We start from the raw sequence: 24,512 nt of genomic DNA, 5'->3' as shown, positions 1-24,512 counted from the left end.
ACAAACTGGTGGGCTTGGATGAGTGAGAGTGGCAGGAGCCGGAGACGCCTTCTGGCTCAGTTACAGTACTTACAACCCGCTATCTTCTAGAACCTTCCTAACGCTGCGACCCTTTAATAAAGTTCCTCATGTTGTGGTGACCTCCAACCACAAAATTATCCTCGTTGCTACCTCTTAATTGTAATTTTGCTACTGTTATGAATCATAAGGTAAATACTTTTGGAGATAGCAGTTTGTAAAATAGGTCGCGGCCCACAGGTTGAGAACCACTGTTCTAGACACTATGAAGTGCATGGCCCATTAGCTGAGTTTTGACTTCTAGATAGGGTTAAATTACCAGCACGCTCTATTTTTCTAAGTTTGAATACCTTTGGTTTGTGCACATTTTTTCCAGCCCTGTCCTGATTTTGTTACGCCCAGTCTGTGGGCAGTGTGTGTGTGTGTGTGTGTGTGTGTGTGTGTGATCCGTAATCCTCAAACCAGCACCTGAACCCCTTATTTATTTATTTATTTATTTATTTATTTATTTATTTATTTATTTATTGGCACGACCGTTCATCTTCAGCCCCTGATCCCCATTTTTGGGTGTCAAAACCAGGTTTACCATCTGGCCTGTGAAGAGATTTATTTCCTCCTTCCTAAGTGCCAAATCCTACACCTGGCCCCACTGAGAATGCTTCTGCTCAGAGACCAGCATTCTCTACAAATACATTCCAGGCGCAAATCCAGAAGCAGAAGATGTCAGCCCATGTCTGAGGACTGTGTGTGTGTGTGTGTGTGTGTGTGTGCATGTATGCATGTGAGTGTGTGTGCATGCGTGTGTGTGTGTGTGTGTGTGTAAGTTCAGCTCATGGGTCTGAGCCATTTCCCAAGCTCCCCGTATAGACCAAGCATGTGGTACTTACCTTCACTAATTTCACCTGAAATCACTCTCAATATTTCATTGCTACAACCTCAGCCTACAAAGGAGGGAACAGGAGTTAGAGAGGCAATGCGACTCACCCAGGGCTGGTTGCTGAAAATGTCAAAAGCCAGATTGAGCCCTATTCCTGACTCTAAATGCCAAGACCTTTGGAATTTCCAAAACCTGTATTCCCTGGTTTTGAAGAGAGACAAATAGAAAAATATGTATAACAGGCAAATGCGGACAGACACGTGTGTGGTGTCTTGAGCACCACAGTGACACTGCATACACGTTGATCTGTGTGTGACGATTGCACCAGTGGTGCGGATGCACATATGTGCTATGCTTGCATCTGTGCTCACATGTGCTCGTGGTGCTGTGCATACATGTTGTGTGCACCATACTCCGGTCTTATATGTGAGGACTTCCAGGAACCCCTGGTGTTCTGACAACTCAAAGGCCAGGAATCACAAAATGACCAGCAATGCCAGGTGTGGGGTTGAACCAGAAGGATCATGAGTTTGAGGCTAGCCTGTGCTACATAGCAAGACCCCAACCTTCTCAAAAAAGAAAAGAAAGAGAAAGAGATGATTCCAAGCCTTAAGAGAAACCTAAAAGGGTGTGGCAGGGAGTCTGATGGGAATGGGTGATGAGCAGTGTGTAAGGGCGGCCATGGAGCAGTGAGCTAGCGCAGGGAGTAAAGGCGGCCATGGAGCAGTGAGCTAGCGCAGGGAGTAAAGGCGCTGACTGCCAAGACTGCTGACCTGAGTTTGATTCCTGGAGCTCACATGGTAGAAGAAGAAAATGAACTTCACAAAATTGTTCCCTGGCCTCCATGAATGTGCTTTCCTACCCCCAAAATGAATAAATGTAAAAAAAAAAAAATTAAGTCATAAAATTTAAAAGTAAGTCGGCCAGGTCAGGCTCCTCTGCGGTGAGGTGAGGAAGGCACCCGGATGGAGAGGAGACGGGGAGGCTGTCTGGAGATCCTGACTGTTACAGGGAGAGCTGCCTGTGTGTGCAGTCAGGAAGGCTGAGACCTGCCAAGCCTCCCAAGATCGCCTGGAGTATCCAGCCTCACCCCAGCTGACCTTGGCTTTCTCTCCTTTTGCCTGCATTCCTTCCTCCTAAGCGTCTGCTCTCAACTCCATGTTGTTGGAAGTCTCTCTCTTCCGAGACTTCCTATAGCTCCGCAGCCATTTCTTCTCCCTCACCATGCTTGTCCACCTCGGCTCCCTGGAGACTCCCGCTGAGCAGCTAGCTAGAAACCGGCCTCGTTCCCTAATGAAGGGCTAGGGACTGTCCCCTTGTCCTTATCATGTCGTTTGTCTCCCCGCCCCCCAGTCCCAGTAATGTGGCTTCAGGGATTTCTCTGGAACTTTATTTTTGTTTTCTCTCTTCCCTATTTATAGCTCTCTCCCCTCCAAACCATCTCTGCATCCATCTGGTTGCCTAGAAACAGGCTCCTGAGCTGAGGGTGGGGGAAGGCCAGACAGAGCCCAGGCAGGGGGAAGGAAGAGATGTTACCCACTTCCTGTTCAGCGATGCCCTGAGGCTTCCAAAAGCCCACTCTACCCTCTGCCCAGCACCCGTAGATGTTAAATGGTGATACAAAGTGACAAGCAGTGGCAGCCTTTGTGGAGTCCTTCACAGCTCCGAAAGGGCAGGGTGGTGATTTCTCTCAAGCTCTTACAGCCTACCTTACCAGAGCCTGGGCTCATGGTTTCCATATAAGAAAATGGAGGTTTCCAGAAGAAAAGTCTCCGAAACCAAAGCATTTTCCAGGGGAACATCATGCTTTGAATATTGATCAATGACAATGAAAGATTTGAAGGCACAGACAATTCCGTGATCCACTAATTACAGGGAAGGAGAGAAGTTTTAATCACCCATCTACCATTCTCTACTTAGCCATGCCTCTCACTACCCTAGCCCTGGCTCGACTGTGCCACGCCACGGTACCTTTTTGATGCCCTTAATGCCTTCCAGTTGCCCCACCCACCGTGTTTCTACCAGCTCCTCTGCTCAGCTGCTCCGTGCTCACCTTGACAGGCTGGACCAAGGAGGCCTGAACTTTTGCCCTGGTTCTTTCATCTCACGGACATGTGATATTGGCTAGCTCACAGGAGCTCTCAGAACTTTGATTTCCTCGGCTCCAAAGTGAGGATGTGCGTTTCCACCGCCAGATGGAAAGGTCTTTATCAACTGCAGAGTGAGAGATGCTAACTGGGGGTGATCAATTAGACTAGTTAATGTCAGTATTATTTTATTAGGGCTGTGAGGTGGGGGCAGGGAGCCAAAATGAGTTCAGGGATTAGACGAGGAGCTCCTGGCCCATTCCTGGTGGAATAAGAAGCAGGGCTTCCTGGGAAGACCTTTTGCATTGTGTCTCTTTCTTAAGTGCTCTGTCCCCTATTGTTCCTCCCACCTGCTCCCTGTTCCCCCCACCAAACACCAAGGCCCACCCCTGCCCTCCAAACAGGCTCTATGAGCAGAGGGGGGAGGGGCTATCAAGAGCAGCTGGGCCATGATTCAGCCTGAGTCACCCATCCAAATCCTGGGCCACCCCAGCCTTCAGCTGTTAGGAGTGGGGAGTTGCAGGGGGTAGGGAAGGAGCCTGTATGGGCATCAGAGTGTGAGCTCTTTCTTACTTTTACTTTCTTTCAGTACTGGAGATCGAACCCAGAGTGTGGTATATGCTAGGCAAGTATTCTACTGCCACGCTGCAACCACAGCCCGTTTTTATGTTTACTTCTAGACAGCCAGGTTCTTGTTCAATTGCCCAGGCTAGTCTAGAACTCATTATAGTCCAGGCTAGCCTCAAGCTCTCAATCCTCTTGCTTCCTGAGCAGCTGGGAATACATGCCTGCACCACCGTGCCCAGCTAGTTGTTCTCAGGCCAAACAAGGATTCTCGTGATTCTTGGGGCAGCAGGATGAGGGCCTGGGAGCAGTATATGTGGGGAGGTCAGGAAGGCCTTGCCAGGTGTTAGCTATCTAGGCTAACTGGGAGTCAGTGCACAGACATGGGTGCTGCATGTGTCTGTATGGCCACAGGACAGCTCCTGGCTTTGTCCCATTCTGTGTGGCCCTAGTGAGTTACTCCTCTCATCTGTCTAGTGGAACTCATCATTTTCCATCTCAGTGGGCTTTCCTTAAGAAATAAGATGAGGTGGAGCACTTAGGGAGCACTAACATCATCACCTGGGAGGGGCACGGATCCTGAAGGGGTGTGTGGCCTGGGGGCTTCTTGAAGAGCATGAAAACTTGAACTGCACATCTCTCCCTGAAGCACAAGAACTGTGTGCAAGAATGATGCACAAAGATGGGTTTGCACACTCCTGCTCACCATAATCCTAATACACACACACACACACCTCACGCACACGCTACCTCTGGAGGATTCGATTTGCTAAAAGCTGAAGTCCAGCATAGATCGGAACCGATGTTATCAATTAGTCATCTCAAAGCTATTCCAAAGCCTTTAGCTTCCAGCAAAACTGGAATGAGGTTATCTGGCTAGAGCCCAGGAGTGGGCAGTCCTGGGTGTGAAACACGATTGTGTTTGAAATAGACATGAACATGATATGGACATGACAGAGAGGGAGGGAGAACATGAGATACACATTGTGTGGCTTGTGAGCTTGTGCGTACAGGCACTCAGAGTGGCACTGGGGGCTGGCTGCTTCTCTGCTCTGATACAGTCTGCTTGTCTCCATGGTGCCTGTTGCCACACACGCTCTCTTTTCAGAAAGTCACTGGGATTGTTTATTCCACCCCCAGCCTGGGCACTCGCCAAGGAGCGGCAGGCACTTGTTTATCTTCTGGTGCATGTGAAGGTGTATGGCTCCCCAGCCGCAGTCCAACCTGAGGCACAAACACACAGATACACACACGTACACGGATATCACATGGGTGTAGATGACCATGTAGGTTTATTATAAGGTGAGACCAAGTTTCAGGCCTTGGTAGATTCTCCATAAAGGGACACATATAACTCTCCAGAAAGCTCCTAGAAGGCCCGACACATATAACTCCAAGTAGGCACGTCATCAGTCTAGCCTCACCTAAAATTACAGAAAAGTAAAAAAGCCACTTGCCCTGTGTTTGGTCCCCTGCTTCACCCTATCCCCGGAATGAATTACTAGATGGTGGCTGGCCAGATCTGGGTTACCACCTGCCCCATAGATGGGTGCTGAAGTAGTCCCCTAGGGAGAATGTGGGTACCACAACGAGAAAGGACATCTGTGTGAGACGTGCCATTAGCAGTGGTGATCTACACAAAGGCTACACGATGCTGGGCACTTGCGGACCTCTGGAAGCCTAGTGTTACACACAGTGCCATGAGGTTCAGAGATCTTGAAGCTAGTGACTGGCAATGCCAACACTGAGCACGCAGAAGCTGCTTTCTTGCCCATTTTCTGTTTCTCATCTGCTCTAGCAAGTGCTTCGCTGCCCAGAAATTTTAAAATGTGATTTTATTAGCAAGTCCCTTTGGAACAAAAGCAGTCATGAGGTACAGAATGACCTATGGAAAGAGGTCTCAACCATGACCTCATAGCAGACACAGCCAGAGTTTCTGACCTTACCTTTCAGATGCGCCCACCAAGAGGACTCTCAACAATCCACTACCCAAGTCTTTGTCAAAGAGAAGCACCCAGACTGCTGGAACCACTTGGCATAGGAAGATGCCTAGGAAGAGACCACAGCAGCATGGATAACCCAGGGACAGTCCCTAAGGAACATCTGCCAAGTGTTGTCCTATGCATTCTCCAGGTCCTTTGCCCTTAGCCAGAGGAATTCTGGTGCACACTTATTCCACTTTCTAAGACTTCCCTGAAGATCTAAGCTTCAGGCATCCACTGTGGCTGCTGTCTTCATAACCTTGTGTTGGCTGCTTCCCCTCCCTGGGTCACCTTCTCACCCCCTGCTGGTGTCCTAGAACCTCACAGGCCAGCCACATGCCTTTCATCTTCACCCCAGGCTCTCGGAGGCATCTCCAGGATCTGCATCTCATCCCTCCTTCCAGACTCCTGCCCCCTCTTGCTGGCATCTTTCCCTTTCCTTCTGTCCTGGCCCCTCCCATCCCAACCTCCTCTGCCTCTGTGGAAGCTGCCACATTCATTTTTGTTCTTTCTTCTTTTCCTTTTTCCCTTTCTGGAAAAGACAGGATCGTATGGAGTCCAAGCTGACCATGAATTTCTGATCCTCCTCTCTCCCCTCCTCTGAGTGCTGGAATTACAGAAGTGTGCCACCATGCCTCTTCTGTTTCTCAGGGTGCAGACTTCCTGCGAACGATGTCTCCTTGCTCACTGCCCTTCCTTCCCCCCGTTTTCAGAGCAGCCTGGTGTTTCCTTGGAAGGCACTAGGATTCTAATGCTTGCCTGCTTGTTTAAAATGCTCCCTCCGTATGCTGACGCCCTCCCCACCCCCATGGCTGTCAGCTCTCCATCGGGGTGCCTCCAGCTGTGGCAGCATTAGAGTTCAACTCTGGACTCATAACTTAGGGTGGTCACCCCACAAGCACCCCCTTTCCCCAACACGCATACAGTATGTGTTCTCCATCCACAAGGTGGAATCTCAGAGGACCAACAAGAGCCTCTGTCAACATCCACCTCATGACTAAGGCCAGTTGATTCTCCCCCTCCCCAGGTAAGGGTCTCCTAGTATCCACCCAAGAAAAGACTTCCGGGTCCCTTTCCTCACCTGAAACACTACCACAGCCTTCTCAATATACTTGGTTCTGCTCCAGCGTCGTTCTGCCTCTGGGGAGAATGTTGTAACTCAAAGCCGGTTCTTGCCACTTTCGGTGTCTCCTGGACCTCCTAAGCCTCGGTTGCTTCCTCTGTCACAAAACCAATAACGCTCACCTTGAAGAGGCGGCCGGTGCAAGATGAGATGATGAATGCGAAACAGGGTTTGTAAATTCTGAAGCTAATTAAGTACCCTCATGGGCAGTAGGAGAACCATTTTCAGCACCAATAACGAGAGAGAGAGAGAGAGAGAGAGAGAGAGAGAGAGAGAGAGAGAGAGAGAGAGAGAGAGAGAGAGAGAGAGAGACTCTGCGCTGTCCGTGGTCCTGAAAACGGACCCGCGCTCCGTATTTATTCCGAAGAAGAGGTCTGCATTTGAATTTCATTGTTTTGAGATTTTTGGGAACAGAGCCTCTCTGTTTTACTAGATAAGTCTTGCCAAGGCTGATCTAGGACTCACTTTGTAGCCCAGGCTGGCTTGGAGCTCAGGCTTACCGACCTGCCTAAACTCCTGAGTGCCTGGTTAGAGGCAGCGTCCCTAACTCTAGGCTTTCCTGTGAATTTTTAATCCTCACTTGCTATCTAGATTTTATTTTAAGTTGGTGATCAGATAAGAAGTGGCTCCTAAGACATAAGCCAAAGTGTGAGGCTGCGGGGAGTGACCTGTATGAATTTGCAATTCGACCTGGCCGCAAACAAGAAACTTATCTGTATTTGAAAAATGTGGATAAAGTATCCCCTTGCTCCTGAGTGACTGGACTCGAAAGTCATTGACATCTATAAGCCAAATTTTAGCTCTGTGTCCCTGCCTAAAAGTTTCATTTGCCTTCGTTATTATTTTAGCAGGTGGCTTTCACAATTCAGGCACAAGGATCTCTAGTCACTTCCAAGACAGAGTCCTCATCTGAGAGACGGAAGTGGAAGGGTCCCACTCCTCTGCTGTAGAGGGAAATGGGCAGTGAGTCCTCACGCCTTCTGCAGACTCAAGTGGAAGCCCTGGACATCGACTCCAGGAACCTTTTATTCCACGACCACTCTGAGGTGATTTAATGCTAGTCCCATTTTACAGACCTAGAAACTGAGGCTCAATGAGGTGAGATAAATTGTTGGAGGGCATCCAGGGGGAGGACCGGGCTTACCCTGACCAGAGGGTGGGAGGATGCTGCAGGGAGGAAGCAGGGATCCTCCCAGCCCTGGGCGGCCACTCGCGGGAGCGTGGGCAGCAGCGAAACAAAGGGCCGGGGGCGGGGCGGAGGGCTCAGAGGCCGGAAGTGCGGCCGAGGGGGAAGCGGGAAATCTCCTCGCCTAGGCAGCTGGCAGATCGGGACGACCTGGGTTCCGGGGTCGCCGCCGCCCGTGCTCCCGCGGTGCTCCCAGCTGAGCAGCGGGAGGGCGCGCGGCCCCCCGGGCCCGGGCGGCGTCTGCCGGCCCTCGCGCGCCCCCGCGGCGCCCCCTCCCGGCTCCCGGGTGCGCCCAGCGCGCATGCCCGGGGCGGGGCGCCCAGCCGACCGGGGACAGCGCGGAGTCGGGTCCGCCCGCCAGCGCGGCCGGGAGCATAGGGGTGGTCTGCGCGGCGGGAACCGGAGCTGCGAGGAGCCGGCGCAGGTAAGCGGCCAGCATGCTTGGGGCGGCTGGGCGCGCGGGCTGGGATCGCTGTCCAGGGTCCTGGACCGCGCGGGGCTCGGGCTGCGGGGCGGGGGCGGCGGGGCGGGGCGCGGTGGGGCGGGGCCCGGCCCCGGTGCACTGCCCCGGCCTGTGGTGTGGGCAGGCCGCCCCGCGTCCAGCCCCGCGGCCCGCCGCTTTGTTTCGCACCGCGGTGCAGGAGGGGGCGATTCCCGCCACCGGGGGGAGGGGCTGCTCTCATTGATTCATCCCACCCGGCACACACTCCTGGACGTGGTCGCACACCGCGATCGTGCCTGGGAACCTCATCTTTAGACGAGGCCACAGGTACACACACACACACACAACCATGGCCCTTGGTCATCCCATCAGATTCACAAACCCGCCACCTGTACACCCACCCAGGGCACTCAGTGGGGTCTACGCAGTCACAGCACCCATCCTGGATCAAGTCAGCGATACTCTAATCGACACCCAGCAGCCCTGCTCTGGCCAGCTTGTGCTTATGCCCCTTCTGCACCCTACACCCTGGAATAGGCTGTGACCCTTTCGCACACACTCGCTTTGTCTCTCAGCTTACCGCTCTTCTTCAGCCCACACCAGCACACGTCTGCACACCCTTGAACGTCCATTCTTGCCCTTCTGTGGACTGGTGGATGGACAAATGGACAGATGGTGTGGGGAATGTCTCTCAGAGAAGGCCTTTTGTTATAGACTCCGTCACCTGTGGTAGCTTGTCGCTGTGAGGGCACTAGATGAGGGGACAAGTGGCAGAAACCTGGGATTTTCAGTCACACTCACAGACATACACAAGCCTTTGTCAGTCTTGTTGCCATAGCAGGAGATGCTTGCAGGTGCCTGGCAGCTCTGGCCCTGGCTGGGGGTGTAGAGATGACTCCAGACTGAGAAGAAATCCTAGAGGGAAAGGAAGAGCCAGGCTAGCCCTGCGTCTCTGCTCGCACCTCTGCGTTCCCAGGATAGCCCAAACACAAGGGCCTATGCATACCCTCAGGCTAGCTCTCCCAAGGTGAAACCCTAAGGCCACGTGATGGCAGATGCCCACGCCCACAGGGTCCCCAGTGGCTCCCACAAGGCATAAAAGCACAGGCCATCCTGTGCTCACAGGGTAGACAGTCTGGGACATAGGACCAGGTCCTGGCCCAGACTGGCATGAGCTGGTGCAGTCCCTCCACAAACGGTCCACTTGCTCATTTGCATACCAGATGAATTGCCCCTCCCCCATTCGCCTACACGGTCATTTCAGCCTGCTACCTATATGGATCACGCACACCTCCTTATGTCCAGTCCAAATATGCAGCCGTGTGCCCATGAGGTGTGCGTGTCCCCAAAGGCATGTGTGTGGATGCAGAGACATTGACTTGCTCTACGATGCTTTCTGGTTCTGTTGCCTATGAAGCCCATAGGATTTGAAGGATCTTTGGTGTAGGCCAAAAAGAAAGGGACTTTAGGAGCCAGTGTTTGGACCTGAGTTCAGCCCTCCAGAACCCATCCAAAGCCTAACCGCAGCACTCCAGCTGTAAGAGGGGAGAGGAGGATCCCTAGAAGCTGAAGGTGTACAACAGGAAGACCTTGGTAGTGAAGAACTGACCCCTGAGATGGTCCTCTGACTTTCATGTGTGCATGAGAATACCCACATTCACACACACACACACACATACACACAAAGAGAAAGAAAAGAGTCTAGCTTTAGTGTCCAGATGTTGATTGAGAAGAATCCAGGCTTTGACTTCAGGGTCCTCATCTATGGCGAGGGATGATAAGGGTCCCCGTTGTCGTGGAGTCTACATGGTAAAATGAGCCTGGGGGTTCTGGGTCCAGGGCTAAGCATGAGGTAGGAAAGGAATGGAGATGGTTTCCGGTGGAAGGGTGGAGGAAGAGGATGTAGGGCTCCAGGCCTGGGCTACCTTGGAGTAATGGCTGGAAGCTACTGAGACTCCTCTCAAGCCAGGAAGGATTTCCCCAGACCTGTAAGCAGCAGATCCTTTGGAGCTTGTCTCTGGCCATTGGAGGGAGACTGAGGCTCCCAGAGTGGGAAAACCCACACAAAGTCACAGGACAAGTTAGTGACTAGGTTGGGGCTTAACCCACATCTAGACAAGCTGTCCGTCCCCTGTACTGGGCCCAATCCCACCTCAGAAGCTGAGAACCTGGAGCTGAGAACTGGGATGCCAACCTCTTCCTGGCTTTGCAGTAGGGGCATACTAACACCTGGCCATGCCTACCTACTGGACTTCCCGCTTCCTTCTTGGAGACCAGGAGCATATCTCCTGCCGGACAGTTGTGTGGGCTCCATAAGCACTTGGGCAGAGTAACTTCCTGCTTTTCTTGGCATGTGAGTAAGGTGTGAAAACTTAGACGCTGCAGGACAGGAAGGTAACATACATGAGGATCATGTATGAGTGGCATGAGGATCAGAGATGAGTGGCAATGGACAGTTAGTACCCAGGACACCATCAGGAGGGTGGGGATTGTGGCTACTCGCCTCCTTCAGGACACTGTTCTCAGCTCCAGCTGGCCGTTGCTCTGCAGGAAGCATGCTCAGCTTGCCAAATTTTAGTTTGCCAGAATAATCCTGGACATTGGATTTCCACATGGACTCTATCAATGTTTAGATGTTGATGACTTTGCTCCTTTATTTAAAATTGACTTAAGATGCTAGAGAGGTTTGATCCCCTCCACCCACACAAAAAAAGCTCCAGAGAACCAGAGACAGGAAGGTCCCTGAGCCTCACTGGCCAGCTAGCCTGCCTAATGGGTGAGTCCCAGGTTCCAGTGAGAGATCCTGCCCCCAAAACAAGGTGGACAGCTCCCAAGGAACAAGATCCAAGGTTGACCTTTGGTACATATGGACACACACAGACACACACACAAACATACACGCACAGACACATATATACACACAGACACACAGAGAGACACACAGACACACACATAAACACACACACAGACACATACACACACATACAGACACAGAGACACACAGACATACACGCACAAACACACACACACAGACACATACACACACATACAGACACTCAGAGACACACACACATGCACAGACACACACGAACACATATATACACACAGAGACACACACACATACACACAGACACACACAGACACACAGACTCATACACACACCTAAACACATACAGACACACACAGAGACATACACACATGCACAGACACACACAAACACATATATACACACACAGACACACACATACACATAGACACACACAGACATACATGCACAAACACACAGAGACACATATATACACACAGAGAGAGACACACAGACAAACACAGAGACACACACATACACACAGAGACACACAACACACAGAGACACATACACACAGACACACAACATATAGACACACACACACACTGACTTAAAAAAATAATTTGTTAGCATTGTAGGCCAAACAAGCATGTCCTAACGCCAGATTTTGCTGAATTTTGTCTCTGCTGCAACCATTTCAGACTCAGCCCCCCACCCCCGCCCCCTCCCGGGAGCACAGCTGGGCTCTGACAGGCTGAGTAGATAAAAACAGTCTTTCCATCTACACAGCCTGGCCCTAACATGCGCAGAACCATGCGCACCCCTCATCTACTCTAATTCTCACGACAGGCCTGGTGGGGAGGGAGGCATGAGTTGGTGTGAGTGGTGGGGTTAGTGAGAAGGGCCCTGCTGACCGGTGAGCTGTCTGCACTTTCTGCCCAGGCCACACACAGGAGGCAGGGGCTGCTGTGGGGAGACCCTAGGATGGGCTGGACTACCGGTGTGAATTAAGGGGTAGTAAGGGCCAGGGAACCGCTCCTTTAGCCTTTTCTGACCCTTGCGGGCTGTACTCCCTCCCTGTGTAATTGCTGGGCAGCTGTTACATTTCTGTGTTCCAAAGGAGGAAACTGGGAAGCACGGCAAACAGACCTGGGTCCTCACTGGAATCCGGGTACTTTCTCTTGGCCATCTGCCCAATCACTCAGGTTTATCATATTCATTCCCACAGTCCCAAGGACAAGATGGGTCACAAAATCGACCAGAACAATTGTTTTGTTTGGCCTTCGTGGTATATGGAAAATGAGCCAATATTTAAAATATAAAAAATCCATATGTGTGACTTTGCTCAGTGAATTAAGGACCTGGCCACAGAACAGTCACTCACACACTTCCTGTTTAAAGCACAGCAGTGTTTGCTCGGTGCCCTTAGGATAGTACCCACCACTTCCCCAAGGCCTCTCCCTCCCATCCGCTCCCTCTCTGATACCAGCTCTGCTCCAACCTCTCTGGCCTTCTCATGGCTGGCTCCGATGTTAACCTCCTCAGAGGGGCCTTCTTGACCAGCTGCCAGACCAGCTGCCCACTCCTTTGTCCTCACAACATTGCATATCAGAAATGACATCATTTATTTACTACTGGCTTATTACCCTCTCCTCATCCTTTCCCGTATCCGGAGGTCAGGGACCACATTCTACATGGCTTATCCCCAGCACGTGGAATTTGCAGAAGTGTCCAGTAAGTGTTGCGTTAGTGGGTGCATTCTCATTTGTCACAGAAGCTGGAACTGGGTGCCGCTACCGCTTTCTAGGGTCCAGTATTTTTGTCATGACTCCCACCGTGATTCCTTCCAGGCTCCTTCACTCGAGGGTATTGGGGTCTCTCTTGCTTCGGGACCTTTAGTCATCTCCTTTGCTCTAGCCCAACATCACTATTGGTGGGCAAAGTAAACGAAGAGAGACCCACACATGCCGCTCATGTCCGATGCCTGCCTGTCCCTGCAGACTAGGGTTCTTCCATACCCTCGCTTTTATGCTGATGGAATCCAGATCCAAAACTTCAACCACACCCACATGACTCTTGCACACCCCCCATAAACTAAAAAGGCATCCAGTTCAGCTCTCCAATACCGAGGAGCCTAGAGTCCTCAGCAAGTCTGCCTCCCTGTGTGTCCATTCCTGGGATGACTACCGTCACCCCAAGCCTCAGACTTGAGATTTAGGGAGTCCAGTGGTGAACAATTAGGACCCAGCAGGAACCTGAAGTCCAGTCAGGGACTCAGGTTAAATGGACACAGGTTGGCACACACCTTTAATCCCTCACTCGGGAGGTAGAGACAGGCGGAACTCTGTGAGTTCAAGGCCAGCCTGGACTACAGAGTGAGTTCTAGGACAGGCTCCACAGCTACAGAGGAAGACTGTCTCGAGGAAAAACAACAACAACAACAATAACCAAAAAAAAAAAAAATGGGCACATGCAGAGTGATAGAAACCTGGGAAGGGGGATACAGGAAGGGGCCATGAGACTCCAGAGGAAGCTGGTGGGCAAAAAAGACTTCCTGGAGGAGGGAACATTTAAGCTGAGAACCAAAATGTTAATGACACAGTCTAGAAGGAAAAGATTCTCACAGCAGAGGGTGTGTGGAAGCTGAGACAGGAGGGAATGCCAAGCCATGGCTGTGCACAAAGCTCTCTCTCTCTCGCTCTCTCGCTCTCTGGCTCTCTCTCTCTCTCTCTCTCTCTCTCTCTCTCTCTCTCGTTCTCTCTCTCTCTCTCTCTCTCTCTCTCTCTCTCTGTGTGTGTGTGTGTGTGTCTGTGTTGCTTGGGTGTGAGAGTTATAGAAGATAAATACCGACGAAGAAAGGAGGTGACTATATGGGCTTAGACACACATTGGGGAGATGACTTCCTCACACAGAGCCAGTAGAGGCTTCTCTCACTTTCCCGTTTTTTCAAAACTGTGCAGCCCTGCAAAATGGAGTGAGAGCAACAGAATTGCCTCCTCAGGTTCAGCACAAAGTGCTCCTCACCTGTGCTGCCATTCCTATGGACACAGAAAGTGTGCAGTGCCCAGGAGGATGACCTGACAATGGCTGGGTCACTGGTGTAGGGGACCTACAGTTTGAAACTGTTAGTTGGTTTTCTTGTGGTTTGGGAAAGGAACCCAGGGCCCTGCACATGCCAGGCAATCCACCGAGCTACATTCACAACCCTTTGCTGTTTTTTTTTAGGGTGAACTCCTTCTGTTTATTCTTTTAAGTTAATATAGGGCTGGAGAGATGGCTTCCCAGTTAAGAACACTTAGTGCGCTTGCAAAGGACCCCTACTCAGTTCCCAGCATCCGTGTTACAACCACCTGTAATTCTAGTTCCAGGGGGAGGAGTTCCAGGAGAACACCTCTGGTCTCCTCGGTTTCTGCACACATGCACATATACCTATATGCAGAGAAACACCTGCACATAATTTAAATTGTGCATTTTCATTAACTATAGATGGTGTGCTAGAGATTACCAGTATCATCTCAGATTTAGAGATTACCAGTATCATCTCAAATTGACTGAGTCTCCTGATTGCATCCAGAGGCCACAGAGAGTTGGTGACCCACACTGTTTAGGGTTGTACTAAGTACACATTGTGCTATTCAAGCAACTGCAAGATCACCCACAGCACGTGTTTCTCAGGACACACGGCCACTGTCACAGCACACGTGCAGTGCTCACCTGCAACCTGAATTCAGACCCAAATACAAAGAAAGGCTCTTTTGCCCTCAGATCCAGGTCTTACTATAAAGAGGCTGTCACAATGAAAGTTTCACGAGATTTTATCTTGGAATTTTCTGCCTATAAATAATCCCATGAACACGTACATGGTTTCCCTCAGCCACACGCTCAGAATCCTGGCGGTCATGCTGCCCTGTCCCTAGTGTCTTTGCTTGCTCAGTCTCTCTCAGGCATCTCTCCTCATCACTCTACATGTTCCAGTGCCTGTGTGGTGGTCCATGTGGCTGTCTCACATACCCTGGCCATTTCTGACTTCCTCACCACTGGGGGCTCTCCTGTACACTGAGGTACCATCCTGTGTCTGCAGGAATATCCTTAGAAGGGGGCTTGCTGGCTAAATCACCATGTGTCTTGTAAACACATGCAGAGATTGACAAACACCCTTCCTAAAAGAGCACAGCCGGTTTAATTTCCCAACAAGAATAAGGGGAGTCTGGGTCTAGGAGCAGCGCTGCTGGATGTCGAAGGCTCATGCAGTCTTTCACATGGCTAATACGTCCTGAGAATTTCCTTCCTGTGTACATGCCAGTTGTTCTTCACGCTGATGTGTGGATGAGAACAGTAAAGTCCCCATTGCTTAGAAGTCCTTGTGTGACTGTGTGTGTGACTGTGTGTGTGTGTTATGATTTGTTTTGAAACCAGGTCTTGCGATGTAGCCCTGGCTGACCTCAAATTCAAGCTCCTGCTTTTGTTGCCAAACACTGCGATTACAACTGTGCCGCCCCAAGGGGCTAGCATTCAATGAACACAGATCTACAACACAACAGACAGTAACAAGTATTTTGGATTTTAAAAATTCAGGAAAACAAAACTGGGTGTGGTCCCTTTAACCCCAGCACTGAGGAGGGAAAGGTAGATAGAGTTCTGAGAATTTGAGGCTAGCCTGGTCTACATAGAGAGTTCCAAGCCAGCCACACACAGCCTACACAGTGAGACTGTCTATATAGACACACAGTGGATGGAGAGTGACGTCAGCATTGAGGATGACTAGTTTATACAGGATAGATCAGGAAAGACCTCAGAGAGTAAACCATCCAGGACCTGGAGTGAGCTGGCCGGTGGAAAGGCCCTGAGAGCGTTGGGTGGTATTTAAGAAACCATGTGGTAGTCCACTGAAGCTAAAATCGCACACAGAGAGGGGAGGATGCAAGGAGGGTGGACCAGAGACAACAGAACCAGCAAATGCAGGGTGTCCGGTGTTACTCTATCTGCTGCTTGTTCGCACCAGCTGGGGAGATGCGAGCGGTTCTGATCAGAAGGATGTGATCTGCCTGGGGTTTAAGATCCTTCCCACAGCTTTTAAGAATAAACTGGATAGGGGAAGGGAAAGTAAGGGTAATCCAGGTGCAGAGTGTTGACGCGTGGGGCCCAGGATGGCAGGGGCCCAGGATGGCAGCCAGGTTTGGATACGTTTTGAAGGCGGATTCATTATATTTTGCTGACAGGTGGTTCATGGCCTATGAAAGCCGAGAGGCTCTAGAGCACTGGTTCTCAACCTTCCTAATGCCGTGACCCTCAAATACAGTGCCTCATGTTTGGTGACCCCAACCATAAAATTATTTCATTGTTGCTTCATAACTATAATTTTGCTACTGTTATGAATCATAATGTAAATATCTGATGGATAGCTGATACTCAACCTGAAGGGGTTGCGACTCACTGGTTGAGGACTGCTGCTCTAGAGATTCTGGCCTGACCGTGGGTAAGATTGTCTGGGGGCCATCACCCCAACACCATCACCAACTCTGCTCATTCTGGCTGCGGCATGGGTAATGGCAGTTTCTCCTAGGTCCATCTATCTGCCTGCTGGCCCCTCACCCAGACGCTCCCCAGGCATCACAAACGGGTCTCATCCCAAACAGTTTCCTCTCTCCTCCGATCTCCAGCCCAGCAATCCCCCACCTTACCCAGCACTCTGCAGACCACGCCCACCATCGTTCACTACAGCCAATTGCCTTCCACCAGTTCTACAGATCTCATTTCTGCCTGAAGGGCGGACCTTCAGGGCGCTGTAGCTGTCCAGGGCCCATTGCATAGGCGGGGCTATGAGAATGAGGGCAGACCACTTCAATGAGAAGCTGACTGGCTTCCTCCTGGGTCTTGGCCAACTCCTTTCTCCTTCTAGTGCAACTGCTACACCACCTCAGAGCAGTCTATGAAAGCTCATGACTGTGTCCTTTCCTTGACGGGCCGTTCACAGCTCCCCTACACAGACATAAACTGGTGGCCTACAGACATGTTTTCTTTGGCCCACGTCGTGTTTGGGGTTTTTATTTAAATCTTGAATTAGTTAGCATATTTTACATCAAAGTCTGGATTTCTCATTTTCCTACGGCACCAGAGCAAGAGTTCCCAGGTTTCAAGCCTCCAGGACAGCCTTTGATCCCCCTTCGGAAAGCCATGCACTCTACAGTTTGCCAGTTACGCTACCCCCACCTTGTTTCGCATGCAGCTTGCTCCCCTCATTGAAATGACCCTTCTGGCCCAGTGACATCAAAAGTTTCCAGCCATTGGCCTTGAGAACAAGTGCCTCCCTTTCGGAAGCAGTTGCGTGAGATAAGGCTGACAAAGGCAGGGAGACTGTAGTGAAGTTGAAAGGTCAGATTGGTCAAGCTGTGAAGGGTCAGTTTGTCTGTCTGTCTCGAGGCTGGGTACTATGTAGCCAGCTTGGCCTCATGCTAGAAATTCTCCTGCCGTGGTATCCTGAGTGCTGGGAGCACTGGCTTCTTAGATGGTTGTTGCGTGTGATGGTGCAGGGAGTGATAGGATTGAGTTCATGGTTTTAGCTGAGGCCTTCTTGACGAGAGGACCAGATAGGGACAGAGAATCCAGGGAGGAGCCTGGACATGGCTGAGTCGTCCCCCTGGAGTGTGTCCTAAGCCTGAGTCTGTTCTGTCTGTTTCAGAAGCCACAGCTGTCCTGAGCTCAAACATGGCTCTGAGGGTAGATGATCAGTACTGAAGACCAACCTGGCTCCAACTGCTTCAGAAGGACTCCAGCCCCCCAAGACCCCTCTGCTTCCCACACAATGGGAGCCTGGGCACTGGGGGCCCGGTCATGAGGGACTGCTGCTCCTCCCCAAAGACCATCCCTGCACCCCCAAAGCATACCCTTGACCAAAGCCTAGGCATGGACTCCAGACACAGCGGTCCCAGTGGGGCTGGGGAAGGGGCCTCCTGCTCTGAGAGCCCCGCTGGGAACTTAGCCTGCTCCTCTCCTCCCTGCACTCCTCTGCCAGAGACAGTGAGAGGACATGGAGCCTTGATCTCAGGAGCCTCTGAAACAGCTTTGTTTGGGAAGCCAGAGCCTGTGTCCTCAGCAGAAGCTGCTCCTACGACCCCAGAGAACAGAAATCCTGTGTTCTTGGAAAAGATGGATTCCAACTCCTTGAAGCAGACAGATTCTACTCCCACAGGAAGGGAAGAGGCTGGGTCCTTGAGGAAGGAAGAATCTGTGTTGATGGGAAAAATAGAGCCTGCAATCTGTGGAAAGGGGGAGCCTGGAACTGTTGGAAGGATGGATTGTGCAACTCCAAGGAAGGAGGATTCCGGGTCCTTGGGAAGAGTAGATCCAATGTGCTCCAGTATGGTGGATACAGCCTCTCCAGGAGGGGAAGACCCTGTGTCTGTAAGAAAGGGAGAGTCTGTATCCTCAGGCAAAGTGGAGCCAAGAAAGGAGGATCCCACATATTCCAAAAGAGAGCACCCTGGGTCTACACCAAAGGGAGATCTTGTGTCTTTGGAGAAAAAAGATATGGACCCTCCAGAAAAGGCAGACCCTGCATCCATTAAAAAGGCAGATCCTGGATTCTCAGGAACGATAACTTCAGGGTCATCAAGCAAGACAGAACTTGTATCCTCAGGAACAGTGACTCCTGGGACCAAAAAGGTGAATCCTGTATGTTTGGGGATGGCGGATCCTGCAGCTGTGGGAAATACAGAAACTTTGTCCTCAGCAAAAGAGGACCCTCCTCGGTCTCTTGGAAAAGTAGACCCTCCCTCCTCAGGAGAGGGTGGGTCTGTGTCTACGAGAATGACAGAAGCAGTATCGGCTGGACAGCCGGGAGGTATGCTTCCGGCAAAGACGGACGCAGCACCTGTGAACAGTCCGGCACCTCCAGGCAGTGTGGGCCCAGTTTCCTTAAGAAATGTGGAACTTGTGTCCCCAGTGAAACCAGAACTCTTGTCTTCTGGGCAGGCAGAACGCGTGTCGTTGGTGAAGACAGAAACCCTATCCTCAGGAAGAGAGGACACAAAGTCTTCTAGAAGGGCAGATCACACAACAGTCACAGGAAACATAAAAACATCTCAAAAAGGGAATCCCGAGTCTTCAGGAAAGACAGACCCTGTGTCTTCAAGTTCAGGAGATGCCAAGTCTCTGGGGACATGGGGGTCCCTGTCTGCTGCAAAAGCTGAGACAGCGGCTGAGAGGAAAGGAGACCCACAGTCCTCGGAGAAGGCTGGACCCCTCACTTCCAGCAAGATGGGCTCTGCAAGCCAGGGAAAGGCAGAAACTGTTCTCTCTAAAGAAGCCGACTCCACGACGTTAGGAAAAATGGTCCCAACGGTTTCAGGAAAACTAGCTATGGTGTCCCCAGGAAAGGTGGATCTCATGGCCTCTGAAAGAGCAGAAGGCAATCCAGAGGCGAAGGCTCCAGAAAAGAGGAATCCTGTGAACTCCACCAGGGCCTCAGGGAGTGCTGAGCCCAAGTCTGGGATCAAGGTGGTAACCCAGCTTCCGGGTGCCACATCCCCGGGAAAGGTGGAGGTGCCAACTTTGCAAAAAGAGGAGCCACAGGTGTCTGGGAAGGTGGATCCTCCGGGAAAAGTCGACCCCCCTGCGTCTGTGGAACCTGTGTCCCTAGGAAAGGCTGACTCCGCATCTCCATCTCCTAGAAAAGCAGAGTCTCAAACCTCGGCTGAGACCACACCTTTGCCTCTGGAGAAGGCCAAGGCCCCTTTCAGGCCATCCGATGGTATAGCCTGCAGTTCAGCCCAGCCTCTGAGAGATGCCCGGAGCAGCGGGGTGCTGCCAGAGCCAGCGCCTTGTGCCAGCACCAGCCAGAAAGACCTAGTGGCAGCTGCGGCTCAGAAGAGCCCCCGCGCGGAGGGTGCAGCGTCCCCAATAGGGCCACGGACTCGCGACAACTTCACCAAGGCGCCGTCGTGGGACGCGGGAGCGCCACCGCCCCGCGAGGACGCGGGCACACAGGCCGGCGCTCAGGCCTGCGTCTCGGTGGCGGTGAGCCCCATGTCCCCGCAGGACGGCGCGGCCGGCCCGGCCTTCAGCTTCCAGGCGGCACCGCGCGCGCCCAGCCCCTCGCCCGGGCCACCGTCACGCCGGGACGCGGGCCTGCAGGTGTCGCTGGGAGCCGCCGAGACGCGCTCCGTGGCCACCGGGCCAATGACTCCGCAGACCGCGGCACCGCCCGTCGCGCCGCCCGCCTTCCCAGAGGTGCGGGTCCGGCCCGGCTCGGTGTTGGCGGCCGCCATGGCACCCCAGGAGGCGGCCGAGCCGGTGCGCGACGTGAGCTGGGACGAGAAAGGCATGACATGGGAGGTGTACGGCGCCTCCATGGAAGTGGAGGTGCTGGGCATGGCCATTCAGAAGCATCTGGAGCGCCAGATAGAGGAGCACGGCCGCCAAGGGGCGCCGGCGCCGCCGCCCGCTGTCCGCGCGGGCACAGGCCGTGCAGGCTCCGTGCGCACCGCGCCCGCCGAGGGCGCAGCCAAGCGCCCGCCTGGCCTCTTCCGCGCTCTGCTGCAGAGTGTGCGCCGGCCGCGATGCTGCTCGCGGGCGGGACCCACGGCCGAGTGATCGGTCCCCAATTTTGTAGCCCCGGGTTTCCAACCTTCTCAGGCTCCCTTCTTGATAGCAAGCCCTTGAGAGCTACGCCCCACCCCCAACCCCGCCCGTTCAGGCCTCCGAGGAGTGGGCAGCCTTTAGGGGCTTCTTTTCCAGAACCTCCCTTCCCAAACACTGACGAAACCCCCTTTCCCAGTCCCTTTGCGACCACGAGCCCACACATCTGGCCCTTGACAATCCCACCCCGGTGCCCTCACAGCCTTTCGCTCCACTCCCTCGGGTAGTACAGGGAGAGCACAGGTGCCTGCTCCCATCCCTCCACCCCAGAGCTGAGGCAGGCTCCTGAGATGGCCAGACTGGTGCTTTGAGGCCTCCAGGCGGCCCAGGTCCCTAGAACTGGGAAAGGTAGCATGCAGATCTCCAAGTGTTCCTCCGCGTGTGCTAGGACTGGTGCGAGGCCGCCAGAAAAGCAGACTCTGAATGGGAGGCTGGGCGGGGGAGGGGGGCATGAGTCTGAGCAGTGAGGGGTCTCCACATGGTGCTGGCCCCACGGCCAGGGTGTCTCTTGCATGCTGTTGGTAGTCCTAACCCCACTCCTGTCTCTCCCCACCTAGACCCCCTAGCCCTGTTTCCCCTCCAACCAGTCACTATGCACATTCCCCATAGAGGCCAAAGGCTAGGAGTGCCCTGGGGCTTGGCTGAGAAGGGAGAGTCCTGGAAAGATCAGAGGGTCTTACACAGGACCCAAGGTCATAGTGAGGCTCCTAGAAGGTCTCAGGCCACTGGGTGTCTGGATGACAGCTGGTCTTGGGTATGGGGACAGGACAGAGAGCTCATTTGACATCCGCAGTTGTCTTTTAAAGGTCCTTCTCTTATCTGCCACCTTCCCCCCCACAATGCTGTGAGCCCCAGGTTCCTTGTAACCACCCAGCGCCCTGGTCCTTTTCCCTCGAGCCTCAGTTTTTGGCTACTAACTGTCACAGTATACATTGGTAATAAAACCTCTCCCCAACTCTTGTCTATGATTGAAAGATCATATATTATATTTAGGGGAAGGCAGGCAATACAGATTGCACTCGAAGAATGAAGGTCTCCATCACAGGTCTGCGGTGTCCAGGCCAGGGTTGGTGAAGGACAGATCTCTCTTCTGCTGTCTACCTGTGCTCACCGGCCTTCCCGAGAGCACTGCACTCAGGGGCTCTGGGTCTGGTTCAGGCGAGTTGTGTGGAAGCGGCTTCTGGAGAGACAAGGAGGGAAGGGTGAAGATGGAGTTCTTGCCCCAGACCCTAGGACAGCAGTGGGCTTTCGCACTCGTCACCAGATGGCTCCTTGCCTGGAGGTTCCCCCCCTCATTCCTTAGGCTCGCTCCTGTGGGGCCTCTGTCTCCTTGCTGTATAACAGAGACAGCCATGGCCAGGAGTGGCACAGGAGGGGTGGGTCCAGGGAGACACCTTTGACCTTTGCCTAACCCCAACAGAGCAATGTTCTAGCAGTCTGCCCTGTCCTAGACCAAAGAGCAACTTGGTCATAGTTCCTGCCACCCGTACCCCAGAGCAGGCCATGTGTTGGACAAGGTCCATCAGTTCCCTGATAGAGCCACAGAGAGCCTGCTGAGGAAGGCAGACGCTGGGCATCGCCCTAGCTAGGAAGAGGCAGAGCAGGAACTGGTCAGCTGTACCTTGTCATGGCACTAACGCACCTCTGCTGTCCTTCCTCTTGTTTCCCCATGTGACGTCACTCACACAGCCCACCGGTCCCTCATTCCTCCTCAGACATATACTTTCCTATGGGAGGGCGCAGCCCCTGAGCCAGGTTACTCTGCTGCAGCCTCCACGCCCTGCATCCACAAGGCTAGAGCCCCAAGGCACCCTGCCTTTGCCTGAATTCTAAAAGGGCTTTTTCCAGCCTGGAGATGTCACCATCCCTGGTAAACAGCGGAGCAGCCAAGAGCCCCGGAGACATTAGTCGGTCTGTGCTTACAGACCCTGAGCCCAAAGCAACCAGCGCAGCACCAGATAACGTAACCTGGCACCTAAGCCAGCAGTCTTGACTTCTGATCTGAGTTACTGCAGGCTGCCTGGCCTTAAGGCAGACAACACTTCCTGAGCATCTGCGTCCGTGCCGCTTGATTGGCAGGGGGACTGGGTGGTCTCCCGGTTCTCACACCTTGTACACAGTGTTTACAGAGCCCTTATGGGTCATGGCACTCAGGGATTGCGAGAAAAAGAAAAATCCTGTCCCCTCACTAGCCAAACCCTCTCTTCAGACTCTTCTCTTGGAAGTCCTGTTCTTTCCAGCCCACGGGTCAATCAGGAGCCCCTAACTCCACTCTTGGAGGGGAGTCCACAGTGACCTCCTCAGGGCCTTGGATGTTTTTGCCTCAATTCTGTCAGAGAAGTTCACTAGAGTTTTTGCCTCAAACCACCTTCACACTGAGATGGGCCGCACACAGAGGCTGACTGGCTTCCTGTCCATGATCCCCATTCTTGGGAGCCCGTCTAGAAGTCTCTCTGATGGACTTTTCACCATGATACATTTGGACCCCTGTACAAACCCAAGAGGAACTTTGGTTGACTCGATCTAAGAAATTAGTACTCGCCGGGCGGTGGTGGCGCACGCCTTTAATCCCAGGACTGGGGAGGCAAAGGCAGGCAGATCTCCGAGTTAGAGGCCAGCCTGGTCTAAAGAGTGAGTTTTAGGACAGCCAGGTCTACACAAGAGAGAGAGAGAGAGAGAGAGAGAGAGAGAGAGAGAGAGAGAGAGAGGAGAGACGAGTCCTCAGGGAGACTAAGGGCAGCAGCACGGGCAGGCTGGGCCATGGGGAAGGGTGGGTGTGACAAGGCAACACTACTTCTTTCCAAGAAATGAACTAGTGCAGCTAATGGGCTCCAGGACTTCTGCTCCCGTCTGCTCCTCTAGAGAACCCCTCCCGATGCCGCGGACCAGTTCTCCATTCTACCTGGACATCGGGATTGCCTGAAGAGTCAGATAAGGCAGCGTGTATTGTAATCCACCACTCAAGAGACTGGAGCAGGAGGGTGGAAAGTTTGAGATTGGTCTTAGGCTACACCGTAAGACTCTGTCGCAAAACAAAGCTTCATCAAGAAACTAGAATCCTCTGGGGAGCTTTGACCGCATGTCCTTGCCCTGTCCCACCCTGTCCCACCATGGGCCATCAGGATCAGAATCTGAACTGACCTGAGCATCACAGTTGTTTTAGAGTTCCCCAGGTGATTTCAAACTGAGTTCTTGATCTCGTCTATTAACTAACTAACTAACTAACTAACTAACTAACTAACTAACCTAGTTAACAAGAAGTGCTGTTGCCATTTAGTCAGTGATGAGCTTCTCTTCTCTCCTCTGGTACCCTTGTTCATGTCCAGGTTTCTACTAGCATTTGTATAGAAATCAAAAATAGGCAGAACCGGTTTCTGACTACATGCCAGGTTTTTTCCTTCTCCTTTTTGTTGGTTTGGTTTTTGCTGTGTTGTTTTTTGTTTATTTGTTTGGTGGTGGTGCTGGAGATGGAACCAGAACCTCAGCAAGTGCTGTACCTTTACACCACATGCTGGCTCTGATTTAACCCCACATCAGCCTTGCAAAGTTAATGTTTCAGTGACCATTTACAGATGAAAAGAACTGAGAGCCAAAAACAAGAAGCATCTCACCAAAGAGCACATTAGGGAAGACCAGGGATTGGACCTCGTTCATCCTGAATTCCACCCCTTCAGAGAAGAATCTCAAGTCAGAAGCCCCAGGTACCAACTCATCCTGTATCTTACCTTGATTTCCTTGCTATCCGTGTCCAAGTCCACAGCGTTTTTGTCTAGAGAATTGAGGCTATGGGA

At 52.4% G+C, this 24,512-nt stretch overlaps 2 protein-coding genes and 1 long non-coding RNA gene across 3 annotated transcripts in view; 1 reads left to right on the top strand and 2 right to left on the bottom strand.

Moving 5' to 3' along the window:
- Positions 1-5,486: 5,486 nt before the first annotated feature.
- On the bottom strand, positions 5,487-7,897 carry LOC130886232 (uncharacterized). Its single transcript, XR_009058227.1, has 3 exons — positions 7,796-7,897; positions 6,610-6,748; positions 5,487-5,595 (listed from the first exon to the last, which is right to left on the bottom strand). It is a non-coding gene; the product is annotated as an uncharacterized LOC130886232 (long non-coding RNA).
- Positions 7,898-8,103: 206 nt separating this feature from the next.
- Positions 8,104-21,676, top strand: Gprin1 (G protein regulated inducer of neurite outgrowth 1). The gene is made up of 2 exons (XM_057788182.1): positions 8,104-8,261; positions 17,765-21,676. Exon 2 carries the CDS (start codon positions 17,917-17,919, stop codon positions 20,674-20,676), a length of 2,760 nt encoding a protein of 919 aa, XP_057644165.1. The 5' UTR covers positions 8,104-8,261; positions 17,765-17,916; the 3' UTR covers positions 20,677-21,676.
- A 71-nt stretch (positions 21,677-21,747) lies between these two features.
- Cdhr2 (cadherin related family member 2) overlaps positions 21,748-24,512 on the bottom strand; it is a 44,509-nt gene continuing 41,744 nt past the window's right edge. Inside the window, exons 31-32 of the mRNA XM_057787076.1 lie at positions 24,447-24,504; positions 21,748-21,901 (exon numbers count right to left, since the gene is read on the bottom strand). Of these exons, the coding sequence (XP_057643059.1) occupies positions 21,761-21,901; positions 24,447-24,504 (199 nt within the window). The 3' untranslated portion in view covers positions 21,748-21,760. The remainder of the gene's footprint in view (positions 21,902-24,446; positions 24,505-24,512) is intronic.

This window comes from Chionomys nivalis, chromosome 13, assembly GCF_950005125.1.
Source record: "Chionomys nivalis chromosome 13, mChiNiv1.1, whole genome shotgun sequence".
Taxonomy (NCBI): Eukaryota; Metazoa; Chordata; class Mammalia; order Rodentia; family Cricetidae; genus Chionomys; species Chionomys nivalis.
Note: the sequence above shows the minus strand (reverse complement) of the source record. Positions and strands in the feature narration are given on the sequence as shown.